Source organism: Corticium candelabrum, chromosome 19 (genome assembly GCF_963422355.1).
Source record: "Corticium candelabrum chromosome 19, ooCorCand1.1, whole genome shotgun sequence".
Classification (NCBI taxonomy): Eukaryota; Metazoa; Porifera; class Homoscleromorpha; order Homosclerophorida; family Plakinidae; genus Corticium; species Corticium candelabrum.
The window spans coordinates 3,800,514-3,817,141 of NC_085103.1; the positions used below are offsets into that span (position 1 = coordinate 3,800,514).

The following is a 16,628-nucleotide window of genomic DNA, read 5'->3' on the forward strand; positions in this document are numbered from 1 at the left end:
TTTAACGCGCGTTAGGAAGTCACAGTTTGACCGATACTTGTAGTCAGGCAGAGTTGCATAAACCTTTAATAGTATCTAAGCTACTCAGGACTACTTTTGAGACGTCTAAACACACACCCGAGGTTCAATTACCTGTCAGAAGATATTTGTATGGCAGCGCATCCGGGACTGCAATCCACACTGCGAGGCTAAAGTGGTCGGTTAGTTAATTAATCGATTAATTAAATAATTGCGAGTCAGGGAGAACACTGCATGCCAAATCTATGTTTGACTCTATTTTCGTCTTGTCCAGAAACGCAGACTAAAAAGGAATGAAATGAGTACCAGCACCGAAAGAAATCTGTAGCTAGTTATTCGAGAACGAAGCCAACGTAAAGCCTACAGAAAAAAACACAAAAACTATCAATCAAAAACAAACAGAGCCTTGATATGAATATATACTACCAACCCCAGACATAAAAAGGAAAGCTTTCTGTTGAGGTATGACTTGATTGTGACCAGCACGAAGTTGAGGTTGTGTTGTCATTGATGACACCAATGCCTGAACAGTCTCCAGTTGCTGTGATATCCCTGCCACTGTTGAACGCAGTTGCTGCAAAGTCTCCATCACTTCAGCATGTTGTTGTGATCGCAATGAGCTATCGTGCTGATCACCGACTGTGTCTGTTGCATCTTGAGGACACTCTTTCTCACGACTGTGCGGCGTAGAGTCCCATTCCTTGTGACTAGAGCCCGATGACGTAAACAACGATTGCTGCTTATTAGTCTCGTGATGTTCTACGATGGTCTGTAATCTATCAGGATCAAGTGTGTCCTCAAATATCTCACTGCCACTCGAGCTATCGTCATCGACGTTATCTAAATGATGTTGCACCCCCGATGCTGCAACTGCAGTCAACGTCTCTGTATTATCTAATACACCATTTTGCGGTTGGAGGGCGTGCACACTTTTGTCCGGCTGAACAGCAACATGCGGTTGGGATGAAACCACCAGTGCATCTCCTTCTGCTTCCTAAATCAAGTCAATGGTACAAACACACACATATAAAGTACAATGTTACAACACAAATAGAAAATCTATGTACAATACTAAAATAATTAGTAGATATCAATCACAACTATTGAAACCAATAGGCTGCATGTGTTACTTTGATGCAATTATCAATATTAATTAATTATTAAATACATATAATGTTGAATAAATTAAATATGTTGAAACGTCTTACCTGAATGTTGGATGATTCACTGGCTTTGCTAGTCTGTTTTTGATCAGTTTTATTCATGCTAACCGCCTCGTAAAATGGACCAATCAGATGAAGAAACTTGGCCACTTGATCTGTGTGTGGCATTGCCTCAACAATCTGACAAGCATAAAGGCAAAGTATGAGATGAGAACAATCGATCAACAGTATCAAAGTGACACGTATACCAAGACAGGTGTGTGTGTGTGTGTGTGTGTGTGTGTGTGTGTGTGTGTGTGTGCATGTGTGCGTGTGCATGTGTGTGTGCACATGTGTGTGCACATGTGTGTGTGTGTGTGTGTGCACGTGCGTGTGTTTGTGCATGTACGTGTGTGTGTGCATGTGCATGTGCGTGTGTGCATGTGCGTGTGTGCATGTGTGTGTGTGTGTGTGTGTGTGTGTGTGTGTGTGTGTGTATGTGTGTGTGCACATGTGTGTGTGTTAATGATGGTACAGTGCAATTTCAGTTGACTTACCTTTTTCAATTCATCAACATAGCACTGCATGGCATCCAACCTTGTCTGTTGACCAAGTGAGTGCCATGCATCCCTACAAAAGCACCAACCATAGAAAAACTGTCAACAGCCACATCCAACATATTAATACCATTTTGCTTTCTGAACAACATTCCACCAACTTGGCTGTTGCTCAGTACAAACCCCAACAGTCGCCTGCTTGTAATACGAATACAACTAAATACAACTAAAATTTATATACACATATAATATATCTACAGAAAATACAACACAACCTAATACTAGAACCTCATATATAAAACTAATTGTAAGCACTCTAGCATCCATCAGCAAGGTCACATGAACACAGACCAGTGACTAAGTTGATCCATGTCTGAATACCATGGATATCCAGGTGTTATAGAAACGACAATACAGCACACACAAAATATGTAAAGAGAGACAGTGTTAGTGAAGCCTAGGGTTAGATAGACTGGGGATTCGGAACGGTTCTGTTTGAACCTCCAAGATTGATCGTCGACATTAAGCAAGGGCATAGGCACAATGCAAAAAGTGAGGGGCTTACTACATATCGATAGTGATCAACTCGCAGTTATGCACCAATGTTGGAGCACACGGTTCATGAAATGATCTGGCTGCATGAGGTTATTATTGATTTACTGACACGGATATGGGCACAGAGTTTGTTTGTCTGGTGTGTTTGTATGTGAGTCTGTCTGTCTGTCTGTCTGTCTCTGTCTGTCTGTCTGTGTATCTGTCTGTCTGTGTATCTGTCTGTCTGTCTGTCTGTCTATCTGTCTGTCTGTCTGTCTATCTGTCTGTCTATCTGTCAAATAACATTTATTTCAAACATACATCTATAATACAATGCTAGCAAGGTAACTATATAAAGTTCTGTAACTACGAGAGTTTACTAGGACTAGATTTCAAAAACAAACAAACATGTAACACTTAAAAGAGAACAATGCAGACTACCCGGAGCCAACTTAGTGGCTGAAAAACTGGTTAGAGCAATCTACAGTACAGTCAATATCATTTGTCAGAGCTGAGATTTTCTCATGATGACCTTTGTATTGCACTTCTGAAGTTGAGTTGAGAATCTATCTGTCTGTCTATCTGTCTGTCTGTCTGTCTGTCTGTCTGTCTGTCTGTCTGTCAATACATATATTTTCAAAGAACAACACTACTACATTCTAGTCTGGCCCTGTCTGTCTGTCTGCCTATCTGTCTGTCTGTCTGTCTGCCTATCTGTCTGTCTGTCTGTCTGTCTATCTGTCTGTCTGTCTGTCTGCCTGTCTGCTTTCTTATTATAATTATATTCTTATGTTTTATGGTCTCTGGCTTGTCACAGCAGAATATTTGCATGGAGCCACTGCCAGCAAAAAGGATGTCGTCGCAATGTCTCAATTAGTCACAACAGTTGCTCTCAGGAAATACTTTTATTAAAGTAAGTTTTAAAATCTTGAAGCCCGTGATGTCTACGACTTTGTTAATTAAATGAAGACATTCAATTTGCAGTTAATATTAATTAAACATTGCAAGGTTGTATGTTGCTTATACTGGTAACTCTGTGAATGTGACTTGTTGCTCCAAATATCTCATACTAATCGAATTCCACTACAGTGATAAACATCTCCTTTCAATGATAGAAATGCGTTTGGAGTTGAAAATCGACAAACTTTATTGCTCGATACTTATCCACGTACAACACACAACTAATCTTTCGCAACACTAACCTATAACATTCATAATATAAGCACACAAAACAGTAACAAAAAATTAATATTTCCAATCAATAATTTATATTTTATTAATATATTTTATTGAATTAAATTAATGATAGTCTGGTGTATGGACTGTCCTGTATGGATATGAAAGGATCGAGAAAGTCTAGCAAGTACCTACATATTTAGTGCACAATAACATTACCTTCAGTTTAACTTCATTTGACGTCTGAAAAGGCCCTAGAAGTTAAGTCATCAATTATCAGATCAAAACCTCTAGTTGCTAGACATGCATGTGCACGTAATTCATTAACAACTCTGCAAACTCTAGCTATAACTTTAGATGTGTAGGCGTCTACACTATGATGCGTCTGTACCCTCTTTAGGAAGGCCCTGAATGACCTTCACGGCAGCGTCGAATCTTTTCTCCACGTCATTTGATTGCATGGTGTAGACTCGTGACCAGTCTCGCCGCGCCTTCGTCATTCCCGGATACTCAATGCTCCCAGTGGCATGCTATTTACTGTAAGGTTGCTTAGTATGACGCAGCGGCGGAAAGGGGTATTTCTAGACATCTAGATCTGCGCGTGTACATCGACCAAATGAAAGTAGTCGTTGAACGCACGTGTTCATTGCTATTGATATCAATCTATTTCAATTGAGTAGTTGTTCTTGGTGCTTTTCATGTCTTTGTACTGTACCATGCAATGTTACTGATCTCTGGTATGGGCTGGGCATGAAAAAAATGTCTGATCTGTATGTAATATGTCTTTTTTCCTAGCGCTAACGTTAATTGCCTCTGCTGGTGCTTCTGGGTTCAAGTAAGTCAATGACATTGACGTGATTGTAGATGGTTAGTGGAACGCGACATACTTTAGTCTTATCGAGTAGCTTGCGGCAGCGGACGAGTTAGCTCCTCCTATGGGCGGGGTTTGCCGGGGATTCAATGTTTCTTGTGGAGATAAGAATGATATTTGTATTATTGTGCCAGCAACATAGTCGTGACTTGGACGTTTAGTTACCAAATATGTAAGACCCCCTTCTTTGGCTATAATTCTTTCCTGTAAGCGTGAAAATATAATATTAGCTCTTGAATGCAGCTGGATCATCACGTGCAAGAATTTACGTAATGGTACAAAACTGCGTCTTTCTACAGTTAATTAAAGGTGATTGATCGTTCTAACTATCTAGACAACTGGAGGTCATAACAGATTCTGATCTGTAGATCATATGTTAGAATGCATGGCTGCTACCTCTACATTGTAGTTGCTGTAAGCATGGACTATTTCACTCTTTACAATCAACGTTTACTTAATAATGTAATATATGCAGTGTACGTATAAATGCGTTATTCTAGTCTGCAATTGTTTTTGTGCTTAGGGGCACGTGTCAAGTACGAAACTTTAGTTCCAATGCGAATCCTTGCAAAGAATTTTCAGATGTGAATGCACCCATATTCCTTCCTGACACAACACTATTGCTATCAGTAGCAATTCAAGTCCAAGTTGTTCTTTCTGTTATTGACTCTTTTGGAGAAAATCAATGCAATGATGTTTTCAAGGTACAATTTTTAATTTGATAGGTTTGCATGCCATGGGTTTATGCACATGTTTGTCTTTGTACTAAATTGTGACTGCTGCATGTTATGCACAATTTGACTTCTACTTTGTATACATGCATGTTTATCTACTGTTTTTGTTATTGTAATTAATATTACTATTGACTCACATCTGATTATTCTGGGTCACTAAAAACATACCAGAGGATTTGTTATATGATAGTGTACGTACTGGAGGGAACATCACATGATACGGTCCCATTGCTATCCTTGCGTGGAAGGACCACTGAAAGCAAAGGAAGGCCTATAGTGTCGAGGCTAGTCTCCGGGTACGTTCTTTATTGTAAATCAGGCTGCTCTTACACTTCACATGTATGTGTCTACATACAGGAGGTATACATACTTAGTTGCTGTAGGCAGCCACCATTAATTTTTATTGTATTACATTGGTTGGGTTACTGAATTGTATTAGATTTGTAAGATCAAGAGTAATAGATACATTGCCACATACTACACTACCGTATTTGCTCATAATATTACCCATATAGAAATAACACCCATGCTTATACCTACGCCCATGTGCAGCAGGTCAGAACTTTCTGCCTGAAAAATGCTCGTGTCCAAGTATATGCCCAGAAAATGCATCCGCAGACTAGACAAAATGGTGACTGCAGAATATCTGTTTTTGTCTGTGTGCGTTTGATGAGCTGGTGTCCGTGTTGAGTGAAAGTGCTTACTGCTAGAATTATTTTTTGGTTGCAATTTCTGATACTGCTGCATGCTGTTGACGAGTTTCAGGCCAACGACTTTGGTTTGCATGTGTAATGTTTAGTTTCTGGATGTATGCTGATGTTGTAAGGACACCAGTATATCTTTGATCTTGCAAATGGATACTTGCAGGCATTTGTGGTAGTTCTGTCTTTGACTGTTTAGATGATGACTGCACGTGGCTAAATGGCAACATTTTGCCACCATACTTCTGGGACCAAAATAACATTTGGCCATATAGTATACACCCAAAAAAGTGTTTCTTTTTATACACCCAGCTAGGGCGTTATTAGAATACGGTATACATATTTAGTGAAATAGTGACTTTATTGTGTTTAGTGTACTACAGTTAATTAATATATGAAATTGCATTGAGTCTATTGTGTTGTAGCAATTCCTTTGTGTCTTTGCATTTCCACCATGTAACCTCACAACAGGACAACCTCACCCAGTTTGCGAGAAACTTTGTGATCGCATTGTGAATGGCCCCGAGTGTTGCCGTGACTTTCAAGTTGCTAAAGATGCATATGAAAGCATGACTGTTGCATCTTTTCCAGTGTTTGGCAGTCAACTTCCGGAATGCTACACCCTGCCTTACTCACAAAACAACAAAGAAACATGTACATCTGGTTATATAGATGTTACTGTGCTTGATCAAAATCAAACCGTTCAAAATCAATGTGATCAAAATCAAACTGCTCAAAATCAATCTGAGCAAAATCAAGCTTCTTCAGAAAACAAGCAGCTGTGTAAGTTAGTTAAACGGCTTTGTTTCTTCACATAATTTTTGGATGTTTTGTTTATTGTAGGGTTACTTGTGGGAATTCCTGTAGCAGGAACAGCTGTGCTGATTCTATTCGTTATATTAGTTGTGTGTGTTTGTCTGCATGTCAGACACGAGAAGAACAGGTATGTTGTAGTAGTACCTAATGTAAGGTATCTATTGTTTTGACATACTGAATGTTTGCAATTTGGCACTGGATTGAATGCATTTGTGAATTTGCTGTACAAGATTCACAAGCAAATGTCTTATTTGGTTTCAGCCATGTTGAGAGGTTAACTTAACTTATTACTGACATGCATGTCTTAGTATAAGTATATGAATGTGAGCACGTGCTGCATATTCCTATATATGTTACATGGCTATAGAATGCAACTTACCTAAACTATTCAGGAATTGGGTATTTAGTGCATTATCAAGTAACATCAGAAATAGAGTGGAAAGCCAGGGGCAGCACGCAACTAACCAATACCATGTTGATGAAAGCACAGAAGTTGTATCAGTTACATTCGCAAGTAAATGGAGCAGCAGCAATCGCTGTGCAGCCCTGAACCCACTAGTCAAAATGAAATCAGATAGGTATCTCGTTATGCCCAAACCCATTGAGAACATTGCTGTTGTTTTGGAGGGAGAAGACAAAGGTACACGTCTGCTCATTCTACATTTCTTTGTTCATTATAAGCTTATTTTTATTTCTTGAGTAGAACGCATTGTCTCTATACATGAACAACTTGAAGAACTCGCTGAAAATTTGGGCGATTTGCTTGTAGACTTCAATCAAGTTATTTTGCATGAAGTGCTAGGACAAGGTGCTATACATGTTTCTTTTATATTAAACTGTCCTTCAGTGTGTCCTTATCTATATGGCATGCAGGGGCATTTGGTTTGGTGCAAAGAGGATCTTTGGCAAAGGATGGCCAATTGATTCAAGTTGCTATAAAATCGCTCAAAGGTGATTTCATATTAAACATGTAAAAGATAACTTTAATGATATTTGAGTAGACACATCGAATATGACTGATGTGTTGGAGTTTGTTCGTGAATCTTCTATGATGGCTAGTTTTCATCATCCCAACATCCTTGGTGTTTCTGGTGTCTGTCTTGACATGTCAAATGGTCGATCCCCTCTTATTCTTGTGCCATTTATGGTCAATGGAGATTTGAAGACTTTCTTACAAAAATCGAGGATTGGAACAAAAGAGGATGAAGATAAAACCGTGTGAAATATTAAAATGCAATGACTTTTTGATGCAAATGTGTCTTGTTCTTAGGATATTTCTGGTATTCAGCTTTTGAGTTTCTGCATTCAGATTGCACAAGGAATGGAATATTTATCCAATCTACCGATTGTACACAGAGATCTTGCTGCTAGAAATTGCATGTAAGTTGATTTAGACATATAAGAATGCATGAGTCGATCAATAACAGCATGTGTTGACTTAATCAATGAATTGATTTAATTATTTTGTATTGTGGTGTTATTGTGATAGGTTGGATGAAAGGATGGTAGTAAAGGTGGGTGACTTTGGTCTCTCCAGAGACATCTACTCGAATAATTACTATCGAATGGGGAGTAAAGGCAAAGTACCTGTCAAGTGGATGGCACCAGAGAGTCTAACAGACAATATCTACACCGTCTACACTGATGTGGTATAGACTGTGCAATAGTTGTGTATGATGGAAACTTGTTATAACTGTATCAATGTGTGGCAGTGGTCGTTTGGTGTGACCATGTGGGAAATTTACAGTCACGGTAAAGTGCCGTATCCAGGCATCCCAAACTATGAGGTTTTGGAATATATTGAGAACGGACATCGTCTGAGCAAACCGAAATTATGTTCAACAGAAGTGTCAGTTGCTTCAGCTTAACAATACGTAGTACACTCTTTTATTCATATGTTGTTGTCACAGATTTGCTGTTGCTCTGAAATGCTGGGAGTGGAATGCTAATGACAGACCTTCTTTTCATGAATTGAACGAAGAATTGAGTTGCATTGCTGGAGATCAAGCAGGCTATCTCAGGCCCATAGACTGGAGGGGTTCAGGGAGTTCGGACAAACCGCCTGCTTAGCTGTGAAGTCCATGCACTTTTGATCCAAATTTGCTTAATTATTCTATCTTGGGCTCCTTTACATCTACTGTGATGTAGAAATGGATTTATACAAATTAGGTAGTGGACTGCCTTGCTCATTGTCAAATTCATTCTTGCAGACTGTAGATAGCTAGCTAGAGGTAGAATTGATCTCTTGCACTAAGTTAGTTTTTGCTTTTGACTTTATCAAATTTCTTGATCTATAATTTCGACACATGTATACATTAAAAAATAAAAATCACGTGATGGGTTTGTGGCGTCATTGGTCTATTTTAATTTTACGCACAGTGCTGAGCATAAAATTACGACCAGACCACAGTGCAGTATTTGATTTCTCTCTCACAATTTGTAGCAAGACCAATAAGTTGTAGCCCAAGTTAATTTGGGCGCTGTTCATGAAGTCATGGCTGTAAGAAATTTCGTGAGAAACATTCTCGGGATGAGCATCTCTAGGCACAAAACTCTATCTGAATGTTACTCGCATCTTTTTTGGTAATTAATTAAATGAACCCGATCTACTTTGCCATACACATTGTTTCGAATGTCGTCGATGATTCTGTCAAACGTGATACCATTTTTGATTTTGCTAGCAACTTTCAGTCTGTCACTACTTAATTGCTAAACGAAGATGAGCAAGGTCACAGTTGTGACCATAGTGACTCAACCAAGATTTCACTGAAACTTTGCCAGTTGCATTGTCAACTGTAACATTGAGCTGTGCAATGCAATGATGTCCTATTTTTGAAGATCCCTGTGATTTAATTTGCCTCTTTCCTCTGCTCTTGCTGACATGAGAACCAGATCTATTGCATGAGTAAGAATGAATAGTATTAGTCTTGGTTCTCTTGGAACCACTTGATTTGAAAAATGAAGATTGATGATTTCTTTCAAGTTTTTCTTTCTGTAGTTTGAAATCTGTTAACAAAATGATATAGCTATAATATATTGGTAGGTTATACACAATTATCAAAAGTATACAATTGAACAGGTGTGAGACCATAACAATGTAAAGAATCAGAATAGTACGCATAAGTATTATATACAGGCAGACATGCAGTAGTGGTATGCAGATGTGGTTGAATGTAATGTACATTATCTTTGAAGACTTAAACCGAGGCTGTAGCTAGACCTGTACGCAAAGTCTTCTGTAAAGACATCATTGCTGTGCATATCTGAAGAGTGGACATACACATGCATATGCGTATACGTACATACATAGATAATGATATAGTACAATTCATATACTACAGTACATATGCATGTGTACACACTTTAACACACACACACACACACACACACACACACACACACACACACACACACACACACACACACACACACACACACACACACACACACACACACACACTCACACACACACACACACACACACACACACACACACACACACACAAACACACACACACACACACACACACACACACACACACACACACACACACAAACAAACACACACACACACACACACACACACACACAAACACACACACACACACACACACACACACACACACACACACACACACACACACACACACACAAACACACACACACACACACACACACACACACACACACACACACACACACACACACACACACACACACACACAGGCTATTTGTTTTAGAGGAAACAGGAAAGTTTATCTTTACTATCAGTCACAATCACACAAATTGATAAAATTGTACTGTTGTGGAAACAAACCTGAAAACGTTTTGAAGGTGGTGAATTCCTCGGTTATTTTCATCCCATGCGCTTCTCCAAGATGATTTCTAAGCTGCAACAGACGTGTACAGTGGAAAGTGCAGTTGGTCTCTAGACAGCGTATGACAGGATCCTTTCCAACACTCATTGTTCATCAAAAAGGGCACTTGATCACAGCCTAAACTCTAATAGTATATCTAGGATAATATATGTGCAGGTCAAATGTTGTGACTCATAAACTAGGAGACGCTTACAAAGACGATTTTCAATTACGCTACTTTAATGACTCGGCTCTTCTAATGCAGACACCGTGACTTGTTAGGTAAACTACAGGTGTGATAATCATAATGCGCACTACAGAAAGTTTGTTCTTCGCGCGAAAACAAGCGGAAATACGGGTTTTTAGTTTCGCACGAAAAGGATTAGGTACTGTACATTGTGCAGACAAGTTTGCTGACACTTTCCAGCATTATGCCATCTGGTGCACGTGCATGCCATTACGTTTCAGTTGAGTGTCACGTGAAACGGTACATTAGCGTGCGCTACAGCAGAAGTTCTCTGTCTCTAGCCGCAAGTGTTGTTCTTAACGCGTTTCTTGTCTTTGTACTGTACTATGCAATGCTACTGATCTCTGGTATGGCCGGGCATAAACAAAATGTCTGATCTCTAGGTAACTAGTCTTGTTTTTCTAGCGTTAACGTTAATTGCCTCTGCTGGTGCTTCTGGGTTCAAGTAAGTCAATGACATTGACGTGATTGTAGATGGTTGGTGGAACGCGACATACTTTAGTCTCATCGAGTACAGCATGCGGCAGCCGCACGACTTAGCTCCTCCTCTGGGCGGGGTTTGCCCCGGCTTTCTTGTTGAGATGAGAATGATATTTGTATTATTGTGCCAGAAACATAATCTTAGCGTGGATGTTTAGTTACCAAATATGTAAGACACTCTTTTTGGCTATAATTCTTTCCTGTAAGCGTGAAAATATAATATTAGCTCTTGAATGCAGCTGGATCATCACGTGCAAGAATTCACGTAATGGTTCAAACAGCGTCTTCCTACAGTTAGAGGTGATTGATCATTCTAACTATCTAGACAACTGGAGGTCATAACAGATTCTGATCTGTTTATCGTATGTTAAGAATGCATGGCTGCTACCTCTACACTGTAGTTGCTGTAGGTATGGACTATTTCACTCTTTACAATCAACGTTTACTTAATAATGTAATATATGCAGTGTACGAATAAATGCGTTATTCTAGTCTGCAATTGTTTTTGTGCTTAGGGGCACGTGTCAAGTACGAACCTTTAGTCCCAATGCGAATCCTTGCAAAGAACTTTCAGATGTGAATGCACCCATATTCCTTCCTGACACAACACCATTGCTATCGGTAACGGCTCAAGTTCAAATTGTTCTTTCTGTTATTGACTCTTATGGAGAAAATCAATGCAGTGTATTTTTCAAGGTACAATTTTAAGTTGATAGGTTTGCATGCTATGGGTTTATGCACATATTTGTCTTTGTACTAAATTATGACTGCTACATATTATGCACAATTTGACTTCTACTTTGTATACATGCATGTTTATCTAGTGTTTTTGTTATTGTAATTAATATTACTATTGACTCACATCTGATTATTCTGGGTCACTAAAAACATACCAGAGGATTTGTTATATGATAGTGTACGTACTGGAGGGAACATAACATGATACAGTCCCATTGCTATTCTCGCGTGGAAGGACCACTGAAAGCAAGGGAAGGCCTAGTGTTGAGGCTAGTCTCCGGGTACGTTCTTTATTGTAAATCAGGCTGCTCTTACACTTCACATGTATGTGTCTACAAACAGGAGGTATACATACTTAGTTGCTTTGGGCGGCCACCATTAATTTTTATTGTATTACGTTTGTTGGGTCACTGAATTGTATTAGATTTGTAAGATCAAGAGTAATAGATACATTGTCACATACTACACTACCGTATTCGCTCATAATATTACCCATATTGAAATACATGTAACACCCATGTCCGTACCTACGCCCGTATGCAGCAGGTCAGAACTTTCAGCTTGAAAAAAATGCTCGTGTCCAAGCATATGTCCAGAATATGAATCCGCAGACTAGACAAAATGGTGACTGCAGAATATCTGTTTTTGTCTGTGTGCATTTGATGAGCTGGTGTTCGTGTTGAGTGAAAGTGCTTACTGCTAGACTTATTTCTTGGTTGCAATTTCTGATACTGCTGCATGCTGTTGACGAGCTTCAGGCCGACGACTCTGGTTTGCATGTGTGATGTTTAGTTTCTGGATGTATGCTGATGCTGTAAGAACACCAGTATACCTTTGATCTTGCAAATGGATAATTGCAGGCATTTGTGGTATAGTTCTGTCTTTGAGTGTCTAGATGATGACTGCACGTAGCCAAACGGCAGCATTTTGCCACCATACTTCTGGGACCAAAATAACTTTGGGCCTTATAGTATACACCGACAAAAGTGTTTCTTTTTTACACGCCCAGCTGGGGAGTTATTAGAATACGCTATACATATTTAGTGAAATAGTGACTTTATTGTGTTTAGTGTATTACATTTAATTAATATATGAAATTGCATTGAGTCTATTGTGTTGCAGCAATTTCTTTGTCTCTTCGCATTTCCACCATGTAACCTCACAACAGGACAACCTCACCCAGTTTGCGAGAAACTTTGTGATCGCATCTTGAATGGCTCCGAGTGTCGTTATGTCTTTCAACTTGCTAAAGATGCATATGAAAAAAGCACGACTGTTGCATCTTTTCCAGTGTTTGGCAGTCAACTTCCGGAATGCGACACCCTGCCTTACTCACAAAACAACAAAGAAACATGTACATCTGGTTATATAGATGTTACTGTGCTTGATCAAAATCAAACCGTTCAAAATCAATCTGATCAAAATCAAACTGTTCAAAATCAATTTGAGCAAAATCAATCTGATCAAAATCAAACCCATCAAAATCAATCTGATCAAAATCAAACCGTTCAAAATAAATCTCATCAAAATCAAACTGTTCAACATCAATTTGAGCAAAATCAAACTTCTTCAGCAAACAAGCAGCTGTGTAAGTTAGTTAATTAAACGGCTTCATTTCTTTACATAATTTTTGGATGTTTTCTTTATTGTAGGGTTACTTGTGGGAATTCCTGTAGCAGGAACAGCTGTGCTGATTCTATTCGTTCTATTAATTGTGTGTATTTGTCTGCATGTCAGACACAAGAAGAACAGGTATGTTGTTGTAGTACCGAATGTAAGGTATCTATTGTTTTAACATACTGAATGTTTGCAATATGGCACTGGATTGAATGCGTTTGTGCATGAATTGCTGTACAGAATTCACAAACGTTTCCAAATGTCTTATTTAGTTTCAGCCATGTTGCATTGCTTCTTTCATCATTGTGTATAAACATATTATTGAAACAGAGGTTAATACTGACATGCATGTCTTTTCTATAAGTCTATGCATGTGAGCACGTGCTGCATATTCCTATGTTACATGGCTGTAGAATGCAACTTACCAGGAATTGGGTATTTAGTGCATTATCAAGTAACATCAGAAATAGAGTGGAAAGCCAGGGGCAGCACACAACTAACCAATTCCCTGTTGCTGAAAGCACAGAAATGGTATCAATTACAGTCGCAAATAAAGGGAGCAACAACAATCGTTGTGCAGCTCTGACCCCACCAGTCAAAAAGAAATCAGATAGGTATCTTGTTATGCCCAAAAGCATTGAGAACATTGTTACTGTTTTGGAGGGAGAAGACAAAGGTATACATGTCTACTCAGTCTACACTGCTTTGTTTCATTAAGCTCATTTTTATTTCTTGAGCAGAACGTATTGTTTCTATAATACATGAACTTGAAGAACTCGCTGAAGACTTGGGCGATTTGCTTGTAGACTTCCATGAAGCTATTTTGCATGAAGTGCTAGGACAAGGTGCTATACATGTTTCTTTTATATTGAACTACTCTTTAGTGTGTCCTTATCTATATGGCATGCAGGGGCATTTGGTTTGGTGCAAAGAGGATCTTTGGCAAAGGATGGCCAATTGATTCCAGTTGCTATAAAATCACTCAAAGGTGATTTCATATTAAACATGTAAAAGATAACTTTAATGATATTTGAGTAGACACATCGAATATGACTGATGTATTGGAGTTTGTTCGTGAATCTTGTATGATGGCTAGTTTTCATCATCCCAATATTCTTGGTGTTTCTGGTGTCTGTCTTGACATGTCAAATGGTCGATCCCCTCTTATTCTTGTGCCATTTATGGTCAATGGAGATTTGAAGACTTTCTTACAAAAATCGAGGATTGGAACAAAAGAGGATGAAGATAAAACCGTGTGAAATATTAATTAAGATGCAATGACTTTTTGATGCAAATGTGTCTTGTTCTTAGGATATTTCTGGTATTCAGCTTTTGAGTTTTTGCATCCAGATTGCACAAGGAATGGAATATTTATCCAATCTACTGATTGTACACAGAGATCTTGCTGCTAGAAATTGCATGTAAGTTGATTTAGGCATAAGAATGCATGAGTCGATCAATAACAGCATGTGTTGACTTAATCAATGAATTAATTTAATTATTTTGTATTGTGGTGTTATTGTGATAGGTTGGATGAAAGGATGGTAGTAAAGGTGGGTGACTTTGGTCTCTCCAGAGACATTTATTCACATAATTACTATCGAATGGGGAGTAAAGGCAGAGTACCAGTCAAGTGGATGGCACCAGAGAGTCTGACAGACAATATCTACACCGTCTACACTGATGTGGTATAGACTGTGCAATAGTTGTGTATGATGGAAACTTGTTATAACTGTATCAATGTGTGGCAGTGGTCGTTTGGTGTGACCATGTGGGAAATTTACAGTCACAGTAAAGTGCCGTATCCAGGCATCCCAAACTATGAGGTTTTGGAATATATTGAGAACGGACATCGTCTGAGCAAACCAAAACTATGTCCGACAGAAGTGTCAGTTGCTTCAGCTTATAATACGTATCATACTCTTTTGTGCAATTTTATTCTTGTATGGTTGTCCCAGATTTGCTTTTGCTCTGAAATGCTGGGAGTGGAATGCTAATGACAGACCTTCTTTTCATGAATTGAACGAAGAATTGAGTTGCATTGCTGAAGATCAAGCAGGCTATCTCAAGACCCTAGACTGGAGGGGTTCAGGGGGTTCAGACAGCTATCTCAGGCCCATTGACTGGAGGGGTTCAGTGTGTTCAGACGAATCGGCTGCTTAGCTGTAAAGTCCATACACTTTTGATTCAAATCTGCTTAGTTATTCTATCTTGGGCTCCTTTACATCTACTGTGATGTAGAAATGGATTTATACAAATTAGATAGTGGACTGCCTTGCTCATCGTCAAATTCATTCTTGCAGACTGTAGGTAGCTAGCTAGAGCTAGAATTGATCTCCTGCACTAAGTTTAGTTTTTGTTTTGACTATATCAAATTTCTTGATCAATATTTTTGAAACATGTATACGTTAAAAATAAAAAAATCACGTGATGGGTTTGCGACGTCATTGGCTTATTTTAATTTTACGCACAGTTCTGAGCATAAAATTACGCACAGACCCCAGTGCAGTATTTGATTTCTCTCTCACAATTTGTAGCAAGACCAATAAGCCGTAGCCCAAGTTAATTTGGGCGCTGTTCATGAAGTCAGGGCTGTAAGAAATTTCTTGAGAAACATTCTCGAGATTGGCATCTCTAGACAAGATTGACGAATTGTTAACTTGCATTAAATTGTTCTGCTGCCATCTTTGGAACGATCTTCACCAAGTTTTAGATCAGTAATGACTGCTGCGACTGGCCCACAATTGTATACCGGTAACTAGGCAATCATAGAGGGTTTGCTAGGGTTATGCAAGGGGTCTGGGATGTTTCAGGGTTTTGAAGGGTTAAGACTGAGCTTTGCTAGAGCCCACAGTAAGAAGGATTAGTAAAGACTGTGATTCCAGACGCGGGACTTCCAAAGGCTAGAAACGGCTAGGCTAGGACGGTAAACGTGATCCTTCTCTGCGACCCCGTCATCGGACACCACCATCATTCATCGAACACGACCTCCCAGCGGCGTCGCGTAATAGGGGCTAGAGGGGGCTAAGCCCACCACTTTTCGGGGGCGTTTTCAAAATTTTAATATCAAAGACTGGAGACGAAGTCTCAGCAGCGAGTCAGCCTCACCACTATGGCATACCGTTTGTTTCAAAACCGCA

General features: G+C 39.2%; 2 protein-coding genes across 2 annotated transcripts; one reads left to right on the forward strand and one right to left on the reverse strand.

The window, feature by feature from the left end:
• Positions 1-157: 157 nt before the first annotated feature.
• Positions 158-3,904, reverse strand: LOC134195156 (acyl-CoA-binding domain-containing protein 5-like). The gene is made up of 7 exons (XM_062664164.1): positions 3,819-3,904; positions 3,647-3,681; positions 1,848-1,933; positions 1,718-1,790; positions 1,227-1,361; positions 449-1,012; positions 158-378 (listed from the first exon to the last, which is right to left on the reverse strand). The coding sequence occupies exons 1-7, from the start codon at positions 3,886-3,888 to the stop codon at positions 274-276; spliced, it is 1,068 nt and encodes a 355-aa protein (XP_062520148.1). The 5' UTR covers positions 3,889-3,904; the 3' UTR covers positions 158-273.
• Positions 3,905-3,942: 38 nt separating this feature from the next.
• LOC134194607 (uncharacterized) lies at positions 3,943-15,917 on the forward strand. The gene is made up of 26 exons (XM_062663550.1): positions 3,943-4,164; positions 4,223-4,262; positions 4,822-5,002; positions 6,159-6,516; positions 6,577-6,676; positions 6,942-7,189; positions 7,253-7,357; positions 7,423-7,500; positions 7,551-7,765; positions 7,820-7,929; positions 8,039-8,198; positions 8,262-8,398; positions 8,460-8,618; positions 10,903-11,000; positions 11,059-11,098; positions 11,649-11,829; positions 12,994-13,459; positions 13,524-13,623; positions 13,932-14,164; positions 14,229-14,333; positions 14,399-14,476; positions 14,527-14,741; positions 14,800-14,909; positions 15,017-15,176; positions 15,240-15,376; positions 15,447-15,917. The coding sequence occupies exons 1-26, from the start codon at positions 4,149-4,151 to the stop codon at positions 15,649-15,651; spliced, it is 4,035 nt and encodes a 1,344-aa protein (XP_062519534.1). The 5' UTR covers positions 3,943-4,148; the 3' UTR covers positions 15,652-15,917.
• Positions 15,918-16,628: the final 711 nt, after the last annotated feature.